Below are 13,800 nucleotides of genomic sequence, written 5' to 3' on the forward strand. Positions count from 1 at the left end.
ATGTACTGCTGCACTCAGGATTGGTAGTTACTGTGGTGCAGTCCTAGAGAGAGTCTGAATCTTATTGGTCTTGCATAAGAATAAAAAAACTGTTGCACATAAACTTTTGAAACCACAGAAATCCCTTGTGTAAAAGCAGAATCGAACCTGCCATAGCAACTTAAATCACTCAAGATGTTTGAAATATCTTCAATAAGCTAAAACCTAAGACTATCTCACCCGCAGCTGTAGGTTTAATAAGCGACACATTAAGTACTGCTTTTTGTATTAATGTTTTTTTCTCATTGTCATTCCGTTTCTCTCCTCAGTACGTTGAGAAGCTCTCAGAGGATGACGTTGGGCTAGATGCCACCACCCTGCTTTATCAGACCATGTCTGGCCTTGCACACTTACACTCGCTGAACATAGGTAAGGGAGATCCAACTTGTCCTACCTTTCAGTATCTTGCACTCACCTAGGAAATGCAACCTTCATTTTCAGAAACCAAGGCAGAAATTGCAATCAATTATACAGAAATCAAAGAATGTGCTTTTAGGAATTCTATTGCTGGCACTGGGGGGAGCAGAAATCTGGCAGCTCGGAGGGAAGCCCAGGGTGGTTGCATTAGCATCCACAGGTGGGGGCAGCTAGCAGTGCAATACGCATTTCATGGGACAACACAATGGTAGCACCTGCCCTGCCCAGCATGCGGAAGAACAAGGGTAAATCAAACTCAATTTTGAAAACAACAAAAATTTAAATAGCGAAACATTTTTTGTGTGTGTGTTTTTTGGAGACAGGGAAAAGTAAATCCCTGAAAGCTTCCAGCAATAGAGCCAGAAACCCTTCTGTGCACAGGAGTGTGAGAGATTGAGCAGCTACCTGGGAAGGCCCATGCATGCTCACAATTCTTTTCAGCTTTTCTAAGCTCCGAGATCGCTTGTCTGTCTCAGCACTTTTGGATGATGTCACATACTAGTTTGGATAAATGCATCCAGCTGGGCCATGGGCCACACGTAATTGGTGGTAGAGCTGGGATTTGCACTCCTTCTGGCTAACTATAAAACCGCGTGTCCTCTGAACCCTTCTACATCTCAAGGGAGCCGTGGCACTTTGTTTGTTATTCACGTTTCTTGGTCAGGTATGGGGGTAACCTGCACAGAGGGGCAGCTAACATGCTCGGCAGACTGGCTGAACCTTGTCATTCGAGGATTGCATGAGATTGGGTCCTTAGGTTGTTAGTGATTTCCAGAGTCTTGCTTTCCAGTGCATCGGGATATAAAACCATGCAACATTTTGATCTCCTTGCCAAACTCCTGTGGGAGAGTTAGAGCTGTGATCTCCGACTTCGGGTTGTGTAAAAAGCTGCAGGACGGACGGCACAGCTTTAGCCTGCGCTCTGGGATTCCTGGCACTGAGGGCTGGATTGCTCCTGAAGTCCTAGTTGGAGACCCTACGAACAAGCCGGTGAGCCTGAAAACCTCTGTCTTTGGGAAACTGGTTTTGCTGGTTTACAGTCAATCAGCAGATGAGTTTTCTAGGAATTAATAAATGTTTATAACAAGGGGATTAGTGGTTTTTTTAAAGCAGTAATCCTGACAAGGTGATGCAGGATGAGGCCTCTATATGCTTACACGAGGCCAGGTTTTTCAAAGCATTTTCCTCATATAGGGGCCGGTATTGCTGCTGCAGGTCTCAGCATGTACTGTGTGCATGGTTTCCTGTGCAAACCCTAGATGGGCCTGTAATAAGGGTTCCCCGTACATACCCGGATCAGACCAGACTGCTGGGTTATGCCTCCTTTCCAGCAGATGGAGACAGAGAAAAACTTGAAGGGCACCCCCTCTTATGCCACTGGCATCCCTTCTGTATTTCTCTCTCTCCAGCAGATGAAGGTGACAGAAACTATGGTCCTCTAGCTTACAGGGAAAAAAACCTACTTTATTATTTATTTATTTATTTTTAATTTTATATACCGGAATTCCTGTATGCAATACAAATCAGTCCGGTTTACAAGTAACGAAAAGGTTGCCCTGGTCTGGTAGATTAGACTGGGGTTTTTTACATAGAACATAGAACAATAACAATCAACTATTGAACATTATTACAAGGAACAGTGAAAGTAACAATAGTATTTAACAAACATATAATATTATTATAACATTATTCGTGTTCACATTTTACAAGGAACTTTGGTAGCGTAAATAGTCTGCAAGTAATCGGTTAAATAATATAATATGAAAAGAATGACTTAAATAAATAGATATTGTGAATAATCAAGTCCGTGTACGAAATTGAGTGTCAATGTGTTTGTGACACCTTGCAATGGGTTGGATCTGAAAGACAGGAGGAGGTGCCTAGTTTCACTCTGGGAGTTGGAATGCTTGCCTGAAGAGCCATGTTTTTAATCTTTTTTTGAACTCTGGTAGATTGGGTTCGAGTCTTATGTCTGGTGGGAGCGCATTCCATTGATGTGGTCCCGCAGTGGATAGTGCTCTTTTTCTTAACGTTGATTTGGCGGGAACTGCGACTAATGTGCCTTTGTAGGCACTTCTGATGGGTCTGGCCGATGATTGTAGGCGAAGTTGGGTTTGTAGAGATATAGGTGCGACGTTATGAATTGTTTTATGGATAATGGTTAAGGTTTTATATGATTCTCTGTTTGATGGGTAGCCAGTGGAGGTAGCTCAAGATGGGGGTAATATGGTCTCTTCTATTAGTGTTAGTTAGGATTCTGGCTGCGGCGTTTTGTACCACCTGTAGAGGTTTGATGCTGTTGGAGGGGAGGCCCAGTAAGATTGAGTTGCAGTAATCAAGTTTCGAAAAAATAATGGATTGAAGAACGAGGCGAAAGTCATTGAGGTGAAGGAGTGGCTTTAGTTTCTTTAGGACCTGTAGTTTAAAGAAGCAGTCCTTGGTGGTTGTGTTTATGAATTTTTTAAGGTTAAGTTGATTGTCAAGCCAAGTACCTAAATTCCTGACGTCTGCAGAGAGCTCCATGTTTAAAGATGTGGTTTGTGCCAGACTAGGTGGGTGGTTGTTCGGGTTGTGTGAGATTAGTAGCAGCTCTGTTTTGCTGGAGTTTAGAATCAGGTTTAGGCTGGAGAGTAGTTGTTTAATTGGTTTAAGACAATTCTCCCAGTAGACGAAGGTTTTTTGAATTGATTCTGTGATGGGGATTAGGATCTGGATGTCGTCTGCATAGAGGTAATGAGTAAGCTTGAGTTGAGATAGCAAATGGCAGAGGGGGAGGAGGTAAATGTTGAACAGGGTAGGTTGAACAGGGTAGGTATTACAATCAAGGGGTTTTTTTTAGTATAATTGCCTAATGCTAGATCAAGCAAGTATTTGAAATAGCAAAAAAGACTCCCATTCCTGCCAGGGGGTGTGGAGGTCGTAAAGGGGCCACCCCCCCTGGTTGTGGGCTGAGCTAGGGGTCGGTGGCACAGTAGCTCCTCGATCTGCTGGGAGACTGCTTCCTGCAGAGGTGACTTTCCTCATATAGGGGCTGATATAATAAGCAGTGGTATTCAGAGGTCTCAGCATGTACTGTGTGCGCGGCTTCCTGTGCAAACCCTAGACGGGCCTGCAATAAGGGTTTGTGCAGGGGGGGACGACGCGCGTACAAAAACCCCCACTTACCCAGCCCGTGGCTTGTTCTGCGTGAGTGCAGGGAGATGGGGTTAGTGCAGGCTTTTTAATGTGGATTTTTAGCACCTGGGTCAGAGCAGGCGGTAAGTAAAAGCGCTGGTTTGGAAACTTTGTTTTGTTTTTTTAATGCTTTTGCGGATCAGCCAAGCGACAGATGGAAGTGGTAGAGAGAAAGCAGCTTCTCAATGAGGTAGAATCACTGATCTGCATTTCACACTCTCACCGAAGGGATGAGATATTGCTCTACCCACCTTCACCTTTACTCCCTGACCACTGCCCACCTTCACCTTCACCTTTACTCCCTGACCACTGCCCACCTTCACCTTTACTCCCTGACCACTGCCCACCTTCACCTTTACTCCCTGACCACTACCCACCTTCACCTTTACTCCCTGACCACTGCCCACCTTCACCTCTACTCCCTGACCACTGCCCACCTTCACCTTTACTCCCTGACCACTGCCCACCTTCACCTTTACTCCCTGACCACTACCCACCTTCACCTTTACTCCCTGATCACTGCCCACCTTCACCTTTACTCCCTGACCACTAAGGCTTTTGCCCTGAAGATGAATTGCGGAGGTTCACGTGCCGCTGGGTGTCTGCGCAGGTTTCTGCATGATTTTACTCATAAGGCCACGAGTGCGCATTATGACGTGGATTTTATGCATGTATCTAATTAGCATAAACAGCCATTATTGCTTCCCGTGCTTCCACTTTGTTTTGTTGCATGAGCCAAAAAGATCTGCGAAGAAAAATCAGCACGGATTTCAGCGCAGTTCTTATTACATAAAGTGGCCAAAAATCTGTGTGGTTTTGCACAATGCTCAGACCGAGTCAAGGTGTTCCCAGGGGAATGTTTGCAGAATTTATGTGCAGAGAGCGCATTTCCTAATCTCTGCACCAATCATTTGTAATCCCAGAACATGCGCCCTGGGTTTGAGAATTGGTACAAAGTAGTGCAGTCATTGTCCTAGCGCCGTGCCCCAGAGGCTGGAGAGGGCCCATCAGACAACAGATGTCCTGCTGAGATGAGTGTTTCAGGATTAATATTTCAAGCCTAAGCATTTCTGCTGTTTTTATCATTTATCATTGTTATTGCTGCTCACCTTCTTCCATTGCAATAAGGGTGAAAAGCGAATAATAAAATAAATTGGTGTCCCCCTCAGCCCACCCATACTCCCTGCCGTGATAGCTCAGCCCCTAGCAAGAGTGATTTCTGTGCTGACCTCTTTAGGTCCTGGCTTTGCCGTCATTCACTTCCCCTTTCCCCTACGCACACTCACACACTCCTGCCTGGGGCTAAGAGCTGCCCTGCTCCCGGGGAGGGCATAACCCAGCGAGGATCCCACATGCAATCTCTGGAGAAGGTGCCCAGCAGCCACGTTTTATAGATCATCCATGGGAGCAAGCTCCTCAGGCAGCCCTAATCCTCCTTGTTTAATGAGTTGCCAAGGAACTTTGCAAAGAATCATTTTGTCCTTTTCTGGCTGTAGAGCTTCCTGTCCAGGAGGACAACTGAGCCAGCCCTGGTTTTGCCCCACTGTATGCAGGGAGATGTAGTTCTGTCTTAGAGAAATCAGTTAGGGCATAGGAACTACATTTCAAGCAGGACTGCTCAGCTTGTCCCCTTTGACCTGAAGCTGTTTGATCCTTTTTTTGTGTAGCTGTTGTGACTCCCAGCTCATGTGGACTCTAACTTTGATTAAAAAGGACTTTTTGGTACAGAGAGCAGTGTTTGTCTTCGGTGGGGAGTCTATTCCTTATTGTTTCTGTGGTTTTCTTTTAGACCTACACAGTGGATATCTTCTCTGCAGGGTGTGTGTTTTACTATGTGTTATCCAAAGGGCAGCATCCCTTTGGTGACAGCTTGAGAAGGCAAACCAACATCCTAGCAGGATCCTACAATCTGCAGTGTCTGCTAGAAGACAGTCACGGTACGTGCAGTGCAATTCAGTCAGATATAATATAATGTTCGATGTAATTTCCTACTTTGGTTTTATGTAAACCGACGTGATATGTACCAGTACATGAACATCGGTATATAAAAGCTCTTAAATAAAATAAATAAATATAAGGGGTGGGGAGAGAGTATACGGAGTGCAAAGTAATATAAAGAGAGGTGGGTACCTCTGCAGCAATCATGCCATACCAAACAGCATTAACTGCTACCTCTGAAAGACAACACCTTAGACAGGGGTTCTCAGCCCAGTCCTCAGGACACAGCTAGCCAGTCATGTTTTCAGATTGTTCACAATGAATATGCATGAGAGAAACTTGCATGCATGGCCTCCATTGTAGGTAACTATTTATTTATTTAAATTTAATATAGCGCTTGTAAAGCAAGTTCACAATGAATATGCATGAGAGAAACTTGCATGCATGGCCTCCATTGTAGGTAAATATTTATTTAAATTTAATATAGCGCTTGTAAAGCAAGTTCACAATGAATATGCATGAGAGTTGATATTCTGGCTAGGTGTGGTCAGTGACTATGTTGAGAACCCATGGGTTAGAATAATGGGCTAAGAACTAGGGAAGCCAAGCTTTAAATCCCTCAGCCACTCTGTGACTTGGGGCAATGCATTTTACCTCCTGTTGCCTTGGACTGTAAGCTCTTTGGGACAGGGATTTATTGTACCTGAATTCTAAAAGTACTGGTAGCTGCTTTATGGAAAGAAAGGTGATCAGTCTGGTCAGCAATCACCCCATGTTTGGACTGTTGATATGGGGGAGATCCAAAGTGGGCAGAGAGCATGGGAAAGCCTCCCACCCGCCAAATAATTGGAGAGGAGTAGAACAGGGCCGTGTTGGTTACTGTGGAGAGGATGGTTTGAGCTGCACGGTAAGACAGCGAGCGATTTACTGGGCCTGGGGGAGGCAAATTGAAGGATAACAATTTATGAATGCTCATGGTATGTTCCCCTATTAACTTGCTCTGTTGATGTTTCTGTAAATGAAAAAAGAGTTGGGGAAAAAATAACCAGGTAATATAGAAGATAACTGCAGAGAGAAACCATCCCTGCTGCCAGCCACAGAATGTAGAGAAGAGCAAGCAAGATCCCTCCGGCCCCCACCTCTCCCATGCTAAGCACAAAGCTCTGTAAATAGTTACCAGTACCTTTGCCCGCACAACTAATCTCATGCGAGTTGAATTTGCCAGATAGGCTCAGCTGCTAGTTAATTCCACCAGTCCAGGCCATGGGGCTGCTGCCTTTACTGTTAGGATTTCTAAGATTTCATTTTAAGCGCTTTACCAAATATTCTGGCAGCCCACACACCCACTATTGAAACAGGCAAGTGCAATACTGAACACTTAACTGTCGCTAGACTGTGTCCTCGCTATAACTAAGGATCATCTGGACTTAACCCCGTCTACTCCCTCCCAGCCTCATTGCATAAAACAACTCAACGAAGAAATGAGACGATTAGCTGAGCAGGTTGATGCTCAAATGGTGGTGCGATATCCATGCAAATGCTTGTTAAGACTAAACGATGCTAAATATGTGTATTTTGATCCAGCGGATTTAAAAATCTTTCTGGAGGCTAAGAAATTAATTGGGAGTAATAGTGGCTAAGAAGGTTGACGTATAATGAAAGAAATAGGGTGCTATACAGATTGTTTACTGCTAAAATTACATAGTAAATAGGGTATCCATTAATAATTATTTCCAAGTAAAATAATACTGGATTGTTAAATTTTTGTTTTATTTCCTGTAGTAAATTGAATATGAATCATAATTTCCAATATTCTGTAAATACCTAGGTATTTTGAGACAATGATACCTGTATTCTATTTTTTACATGTTATGTCATGACATTTGAAAAATTTAATAAAGTATAAATTAAAAAAAAAAGATTAATCAGAGAAAATTATTTTTCTCTCAACACACAAGCTCTGGATTTTTTTTTGCCAGAGGATGTGCTCAGTGTAGTTAGTGTAGCTGGGTTTAAAAAAGGTTTGGATAAGTTCTTGGAGGAGAAGTCCATTGCCTGTCTGCTATTAATCAAGTTTACTTAGGGAATAGCCACTGCTATTAATTGCATCAGTAGCATGAGATCTTCTTAGTGTTTGGGTACTTGCCATGTTCTTATGGCCTGGATTGGCCACTGTTGGAAACAGGATGCTGGGCTTGATGGACCCTTGGTTTGACCCAGTATGGCAGGTTCTTATGTTCTTATGAGAGCATAAATAAACCTGTGGATAAAGGTGAGCCAGTTGATATAGTGTATCTGGATTTCCAGAAAGCATTTGACAAAACCCCTCATGAGACTTGTTAGGAAATTAAAATGTCATGAGATAGGGAGCAGTGACCTATTATGGATTGCCAACTGGTTAAAAGATAGAACATAACACACAGTAGGCCTAAAACTGCACAACATACAAACATGTGATATTGTAGGGGAGGGTATTCTACTGCCATTGGTGTTCTTCCATTTGTTTCCTAACAACATAAGAACCTGCCATACTGGATCAGACCAAGGGTCCATCAAGCCCAGTATCCTGTTTCCAACAGTGGCCAAACCAGGCCATAAGAACTTGGCAAGTTCCCAAACATTAAATAGGTCCCAAGCTACTCTTCCTTATTGATTACTGGCAATTTATGGGCTTCTCCTCCAGGAACATTCCAAATATTTTTTTAAACCCAGCTACACTAGCTGCCTTAACCGCACCCTCTGGCAATGAATTCATGATGGAAATCATTATCAAACATAAAATAGTTTTTATTAAGTGCTATACATTTTAAAACACCCAAAAAGTATTAAATACCAACTACTACTTTGGTACTGTCAGACCACCAATCTATTGCCCAAGGCAGTTTACAACATAGAAAGTCTGACATTCTCAAATTTGTGGTTCTGTTCTCCAAATAATATTGTAGCATCTTTAAAAGCTTCCTCTTCAGGAAGAATACCTGAAGTGACTGAAACATAGAATATGTCTTGCCCAAAAGCACATGTGTGGAGCATCTGCGAGCCAGGAGTTCCTCTTCATGTCAGGAGTCCCTGCTCCTCAAGTACAAAAGTAGGGCAACTATGGGATCCACCGTAGGGGAGTCGGGCTGTCTGCTAGCAAAATACTGTTCTTTGGTCACACATGAAAAAGATAGAAAATGTGGAAATAAAACTGAAGTGGAACCTGCAAAATGCCAGATTGTATGCAGTGCAACACTGGAGATAGAAGCAGAAATGCATCTCTTCCTGTACATTTCCCAAAGCTGAACGAGCAAATCAGACTTCCCACACAATGACGAGGAAAATTGTCTAATCCTGGAGGAAACAGCAGTTATAGCAATAAATTATTCTGTATCTGTCTCCCAGGCCAGAACCCAGGAACTGTCTGTTATTTCTCTCTCCTTTTATCATCTAATCTATCACTTTTTGTATTATTGCATGTACAAAGTGTCAATCTGAGTTGAATAGAGATGGGGTGAGAGCAAAGAAGGGAATGTTGTGAGTAATGCTGGCTTTTTGCCTGCTTAGAAAATGTGGTGGCCAGAGATCTGATCGAGGCAATGATCAGCAGCAGATCTGCGCAGCGCCCACTGGCACGAGCCGTGCTCAAGCATCCCTTCTTCTGGAGCCATCAGAAGCAGCTGCAGTTCTTCCAGGTCTGGCATTCTTACAGAGGATAAGGGGATTTCAGCACAGGCTCCTGAAAGTAAGGAATAAAGTGCGTTTTATCTTTATCAGGATATCAGTGACCGAATAGAGAAGGAGCCCACTGAAAGCCCTCTTGTGACTGCCCTGGAATTAGGAGGTCGCAACATTGTGAGAGTTAACTGGAGACTGCATATTTCCATTCCATTACAGACAGGTAACCTCAGACTGGGCTGGGATTCAGTCACCTACTTACATTCCCCAATCATCAGCTTTAACTAAATTAGAAAGCAGTTGAAAGCCGCCTGCTTTTTTATCCTTCCACTCCATACAGATGCTGGAGAAAACAGCAATCTGGACAAGCATTGCTTAAAGCACTCACCCCCCTCTCTGACACACTCAAAAGGTGAGAGAGACTCCACTGGCATCCCCACCCCTTGTGATGGCGCCACTTCCACATCTGGGCCAAAGAACTCTAGCGTGGACCCCATCCCGGGCCCGGTGCGGCTTCTCACGTGCCCTACTCATTCTAATAATCCACATTTCCTTCCTCTTCCTAGATCTGAGAAAGTTCCGTTCTTACAGAGGGAATTCAGTGCGCGACTTGCTGAGAGCAATGAGGAATAAGGTACTTTATTAATGTATATTTTCATTATAAAGATCTCAAAAGAATTTGGTGCGCACAGAAAGGCTGACATTACCAGACCTTGAAAGATTGAACAGAGCAAGGACAGACACACACTGCCCCAGCACAGACAGGTATGTTACAGACAGCAGCAGTGCTTTCCAGTGACTGAAAGGAGCAGCTACAAAGGTAAAAAGTGTGTAAGAGGCATTGCACATTGTTAAAAAAAAATTATATATATATATCATCCAAGAAGCACAGTCCAGATGTATTCCACACATTAAGAAAGGAGGAAAGAAGGGAGGATGTGACGTCATCCCGGCAGATGGCGGACTAAATCTGGGTCTCTCCCTCGACACCAGCCAAAGCCACTGACATCGGGCGTTCTGACCGGCGATTTATTGCCCAACCACTCCTAATAACATCGGGCTCGCCGGCAGATGTCTCACCGGCGAAAAACGGTGGATTTAAAAAAATTCTCGTACAGCAAATTGCCGCAAGAAGGTGAGGCCCCAGGAGAAATCATGGCGGGGGTGGGGAATGAGGCGGCGGATATCGGAGCGAAGGCCACGGGCGACCCTACCGACGAAAACGTGATCCCCACGAAATCGGAGATGAAGGGTTGGGTCGAAGAAATTAAATCTGAAATCGCGGCGAAAACCGCGGCCATCATGTCCTCCATAGAGGAGCTCAAGGAGGATATTGCTGAAAATGGCCGCCGGATATTTGAGGTTGAAACCAGAGCAGAAGCAAATAGTGCGGACCTCAAGGAGCAGCAAGATAAAATTCATACTATACAGGACGAAATGGAACGCCTGCAAGACAAGATGGAAGACTTAGAAAATAGGTCCAGGCGGCAGAATCTCCGCTTCAGAGGCGTCCCGGAGGGTCCGGAATATGCTGACTGCATAACTACAGTGGCACAGATCAGCGCCATGCTTTTGGCCTCAGGCGCGGGAACCACTTCTTCAGAGCCAGAGGAGGTAAAAATAGCAAGAGCCCACAGGGTTTTTGGCCCCCGGGTTAATAATTTGCCTAAAGACATTATAGCGTGCTACCATGAATATGCTATCAAGGACAGAATTGCTAACATAGCGCGGCAGCAAACCAGCTGGAAATGGCAGGGACATGAGGTCATGATATTTATGGACCTCTCACCCATAACAATAAAAAAACGGAGGGATTTTAAACCGGTCACTGACCTCCTCAGAAAAGAAAATATTCGATACCGATGGCTATTTCCATTTGGGCTTAATTTTACCTTGAAGGGCGTAGCACATCGGGCGAAAACGCCGGCAGAGGCCTCCAACTTTCTGCGGGATGCAGGATACCCAGAGATTTCGGGTTTACCTGTCCCCCCAAAACCACCAGTTCGGCAGGAGGGGCCACCGAGATGGCAACGAGTGACCAGAGGCGATAGAAGGCTGCGGCGCCACCCTGATTCGCTTACACAGCGCTGAGCTTCGGATTGATGAGCGAGATGGAGTCAATACGGGGGATTCTTGCCATCTCAGGACTCACATGCGTTGAAATGTCCCGGCTGGGTCATCGCTCGTGGGACTGAGGCCTGGGATCCTGTTTGTGAGGCTTATCTCAAAGATATCTATTAAGCTTGTTTAACTAAGGTTTAATTAGGGTTTCTGCCTGTTCTAAAGTTGTGGCACAAGGGTTTGTAATAGACAGCTAATAAGTTAGAGATGTCCTGTTGTCAAATATTATTCTCTTAAGCATATCTGATGGTGTTGAGGGAGGACTACTGCTGGGATGATCGACTCCTCCCTTAACCAGACAGCGTGTCCCTGGGACAGGGAACAAGCTGTGGGGGAGGTGGGAGAGCGGGGGGGGGGGGGGGGGGGGAGGAAGCTAGAGAATGGCGGCTATTACCGAGTTTCTCATATAATGGACTCATGGAACACAGGGGAGCGCAGACAAGCCAGATTAATACAGTGGCTGGGACCGCGGGGGCGGCCCATTGGGAAACTAGCTTTTTATGAATCATTCACATGACAACTTTTAACATTATGTCCCTCAATGTAAAGGGACTGAATTCACCCTTAAAGCGGCAATCCCTCTTTGATGACTTGAACTTCCATCATACCATGATAGCCTTCGTGCAAGAAACTCACTTAAAGAGAAGATACGAGTACTTACTTAAACACCCAAGCTTCCCTAGACAATATTGGGCTGCAAGGCCGTTGGCTCATAAATATCTAGGAGTGGGAATACTTATGCACAAGGATCTGATATATGAAGAATTGTTATGCCGGTCAGACCCGGAGGGCAGGTACTTATTACTGGTTATCACTGTGGGAGGGGAGAAGTTCACCCTGATTAGTTCATATGCACCCAATGTGGGGCAGAGCGCCTATATGGATGGTCTGTCTCAGATTATAGATCTGTGGGGCGAAGGTCATATAATCCTAGGAGGGGATTTTAATCTGACGATGGACCCTCGCTTAGATAATTCCCACACTACCTTTTCCACTAGAAGAACGGACCGACAGGCCTTTCGGCGTTTTTTACGACACCACGGTCTCGTAGATGTCTGGCGGGTTTGGCACCCCAAATCCAGGAATTATACCTTTTTTTCTAGGGTGCATAAATCCTACTCTCGTATTGACTACTTACTGGTAGATAAGGGCTGCTGTAATCAGGTTCTAGCTCCGTCCCTGGGCCCCATCACGTGGTCTGATCATGGACCCGTGTTTGTGGATTTCCACTTCTCTGGGTATGATAAGGGACGCAAATTTTGGAGACTTAATGATAGTCTACTTGACGATGAGGAATTTTGTACTCGGTTGTACGGGGACATTCAGGAGTATTTACAGTTAAATGACATCCCGGATACGTCTCCCACTACCCTGTGGGATTGTCTGAAGGCGGTGGTGAGAGGGAAACTTATTGCCAGGGGCGCCTATGTAAAGAGATGCAAACAGCAAGATAAGCTTGATACTTTAATGCGATTGCAGCAGCTGGGGCAGGCGCACTCCGCTACAGGAGAGGCCGATATATTAATACAAATAGACACGTTACGCAAGCATTTGGCGGATCTGGAAGCGGCCCAAATCGCACACAAGTTAATTTGTAGTCAGCAGCAATATTATGAAGGAGGCAACAAGGCGGGCAGACAGTTGGCCCGAAAATTAAAGATCCGTCAGGCCCAGAATAACATTGTTAAATTAAAGGACGACAGTGGAATGATATTAACCTCCAATACTGATATTCGGCAGCGCTTTCTCCGTTATTATACGGAACTCTATGCTCCCCAGACCAGCATAAACCAAGCTGAGCTGGAAGCCTACTTTCAAAATTCTACTTTACCGCAGGTCACCCCTGAGGCTCAAATATTTCTATCTAGGGATATCACTGCTGCAGAAGTGACTTGGGCCATTAAATCCATGAAAATAGGCAAATCCCCAGGGCTCGATGGATATACCGCCTCTTTTTATAAGAAATTTATGGGATTACTGGTGCCTCCGCTGGTTTCATTATATAATTCTCTGCAGGGGACGGCTTCGATCTCCCCGGACGATAATATGGCAGGGGTGACACTGCTGGCGAAACCTGGCAGGGATCCTACGGTATGTGGCTCTTATCGCCCCATATCTTTAATTAACTTAGACATGAAAATTCTAGCCAAAATTTTAGCCCACAGGCTTAATGTTTCCTTGCCCGGATTGATTCACCCCGATCAATCAGGCTTTATCCCGGGCCGCATGGCGTCGGATAACGTCCGCAAAACAGTTGATATCATGGGATGGGCCCGCTCGCAACACATTCCACTGCTTTTGTTAGCCATAGATGCCGAAAAGGCTTTCGACTATGTGCATTGGCCCTTTTTGTTCCATACCTTGCGCTTATTTAATCTGGGAGACAAGTTTCTTACCTGGATTCAAAAATTATATGAAGCACCATCCGCTTGTCTAAAAATTAATGGGGGGTAT

General features: G+C 44.9%; 1 protein-coding gene across 1 annotated transcript in view; it reads left to right on the forward strand.

Annotated features, from left to right (window-relative positions):
• Nucleotides 1–13,800, forward strand: part of ERN2 (endoplasmic reticulum to nucleus signaling 2) — a 58,814-nt gene that overhangs the window by 39,885 nt on the left and 5,129 nt on the right. The window contains exons 17-22 of the mRNA XM_029577195.1: nt 309–408; nt 1,247–1,446; nt 5,420–5,567; nt 9,115–9,242; nt 9,325–9,448; nt 9,792–9,859. Of these exons, the coding sequence (XP_029433055.1) occupies nt 309–408; nt 1,247–1,446; nt 5,420–5,567; nt 9,115–9,242; nt 9,325–9,448; nt 9,792–9,859 (768 nt within the window). The remainder of the gene's footprint in view (nt 1–308; nt 409–1,246; nt 1,447–5,419; nt 5,568–9,114; nt 9,243–9,324; nt 9,449–9,791; nt 9,860–13,800) is intronic.

This window comes from Rhinatrema bivittatum, chromosome 14 (assembly GCF_901001135.1).
Source record: "Rhinatrema bivittatum chromosome 14, aRhiBiv1.1, whole genome shotgun sequence".
In the NCBI taxonomy this organism is placed as follows: Eukaryota; Metazoa; Chordata; class Amphibia; order Gymnophiona; family Rhinatrematidae; genus Rhinatrema; species Rhinatrema bivittatum.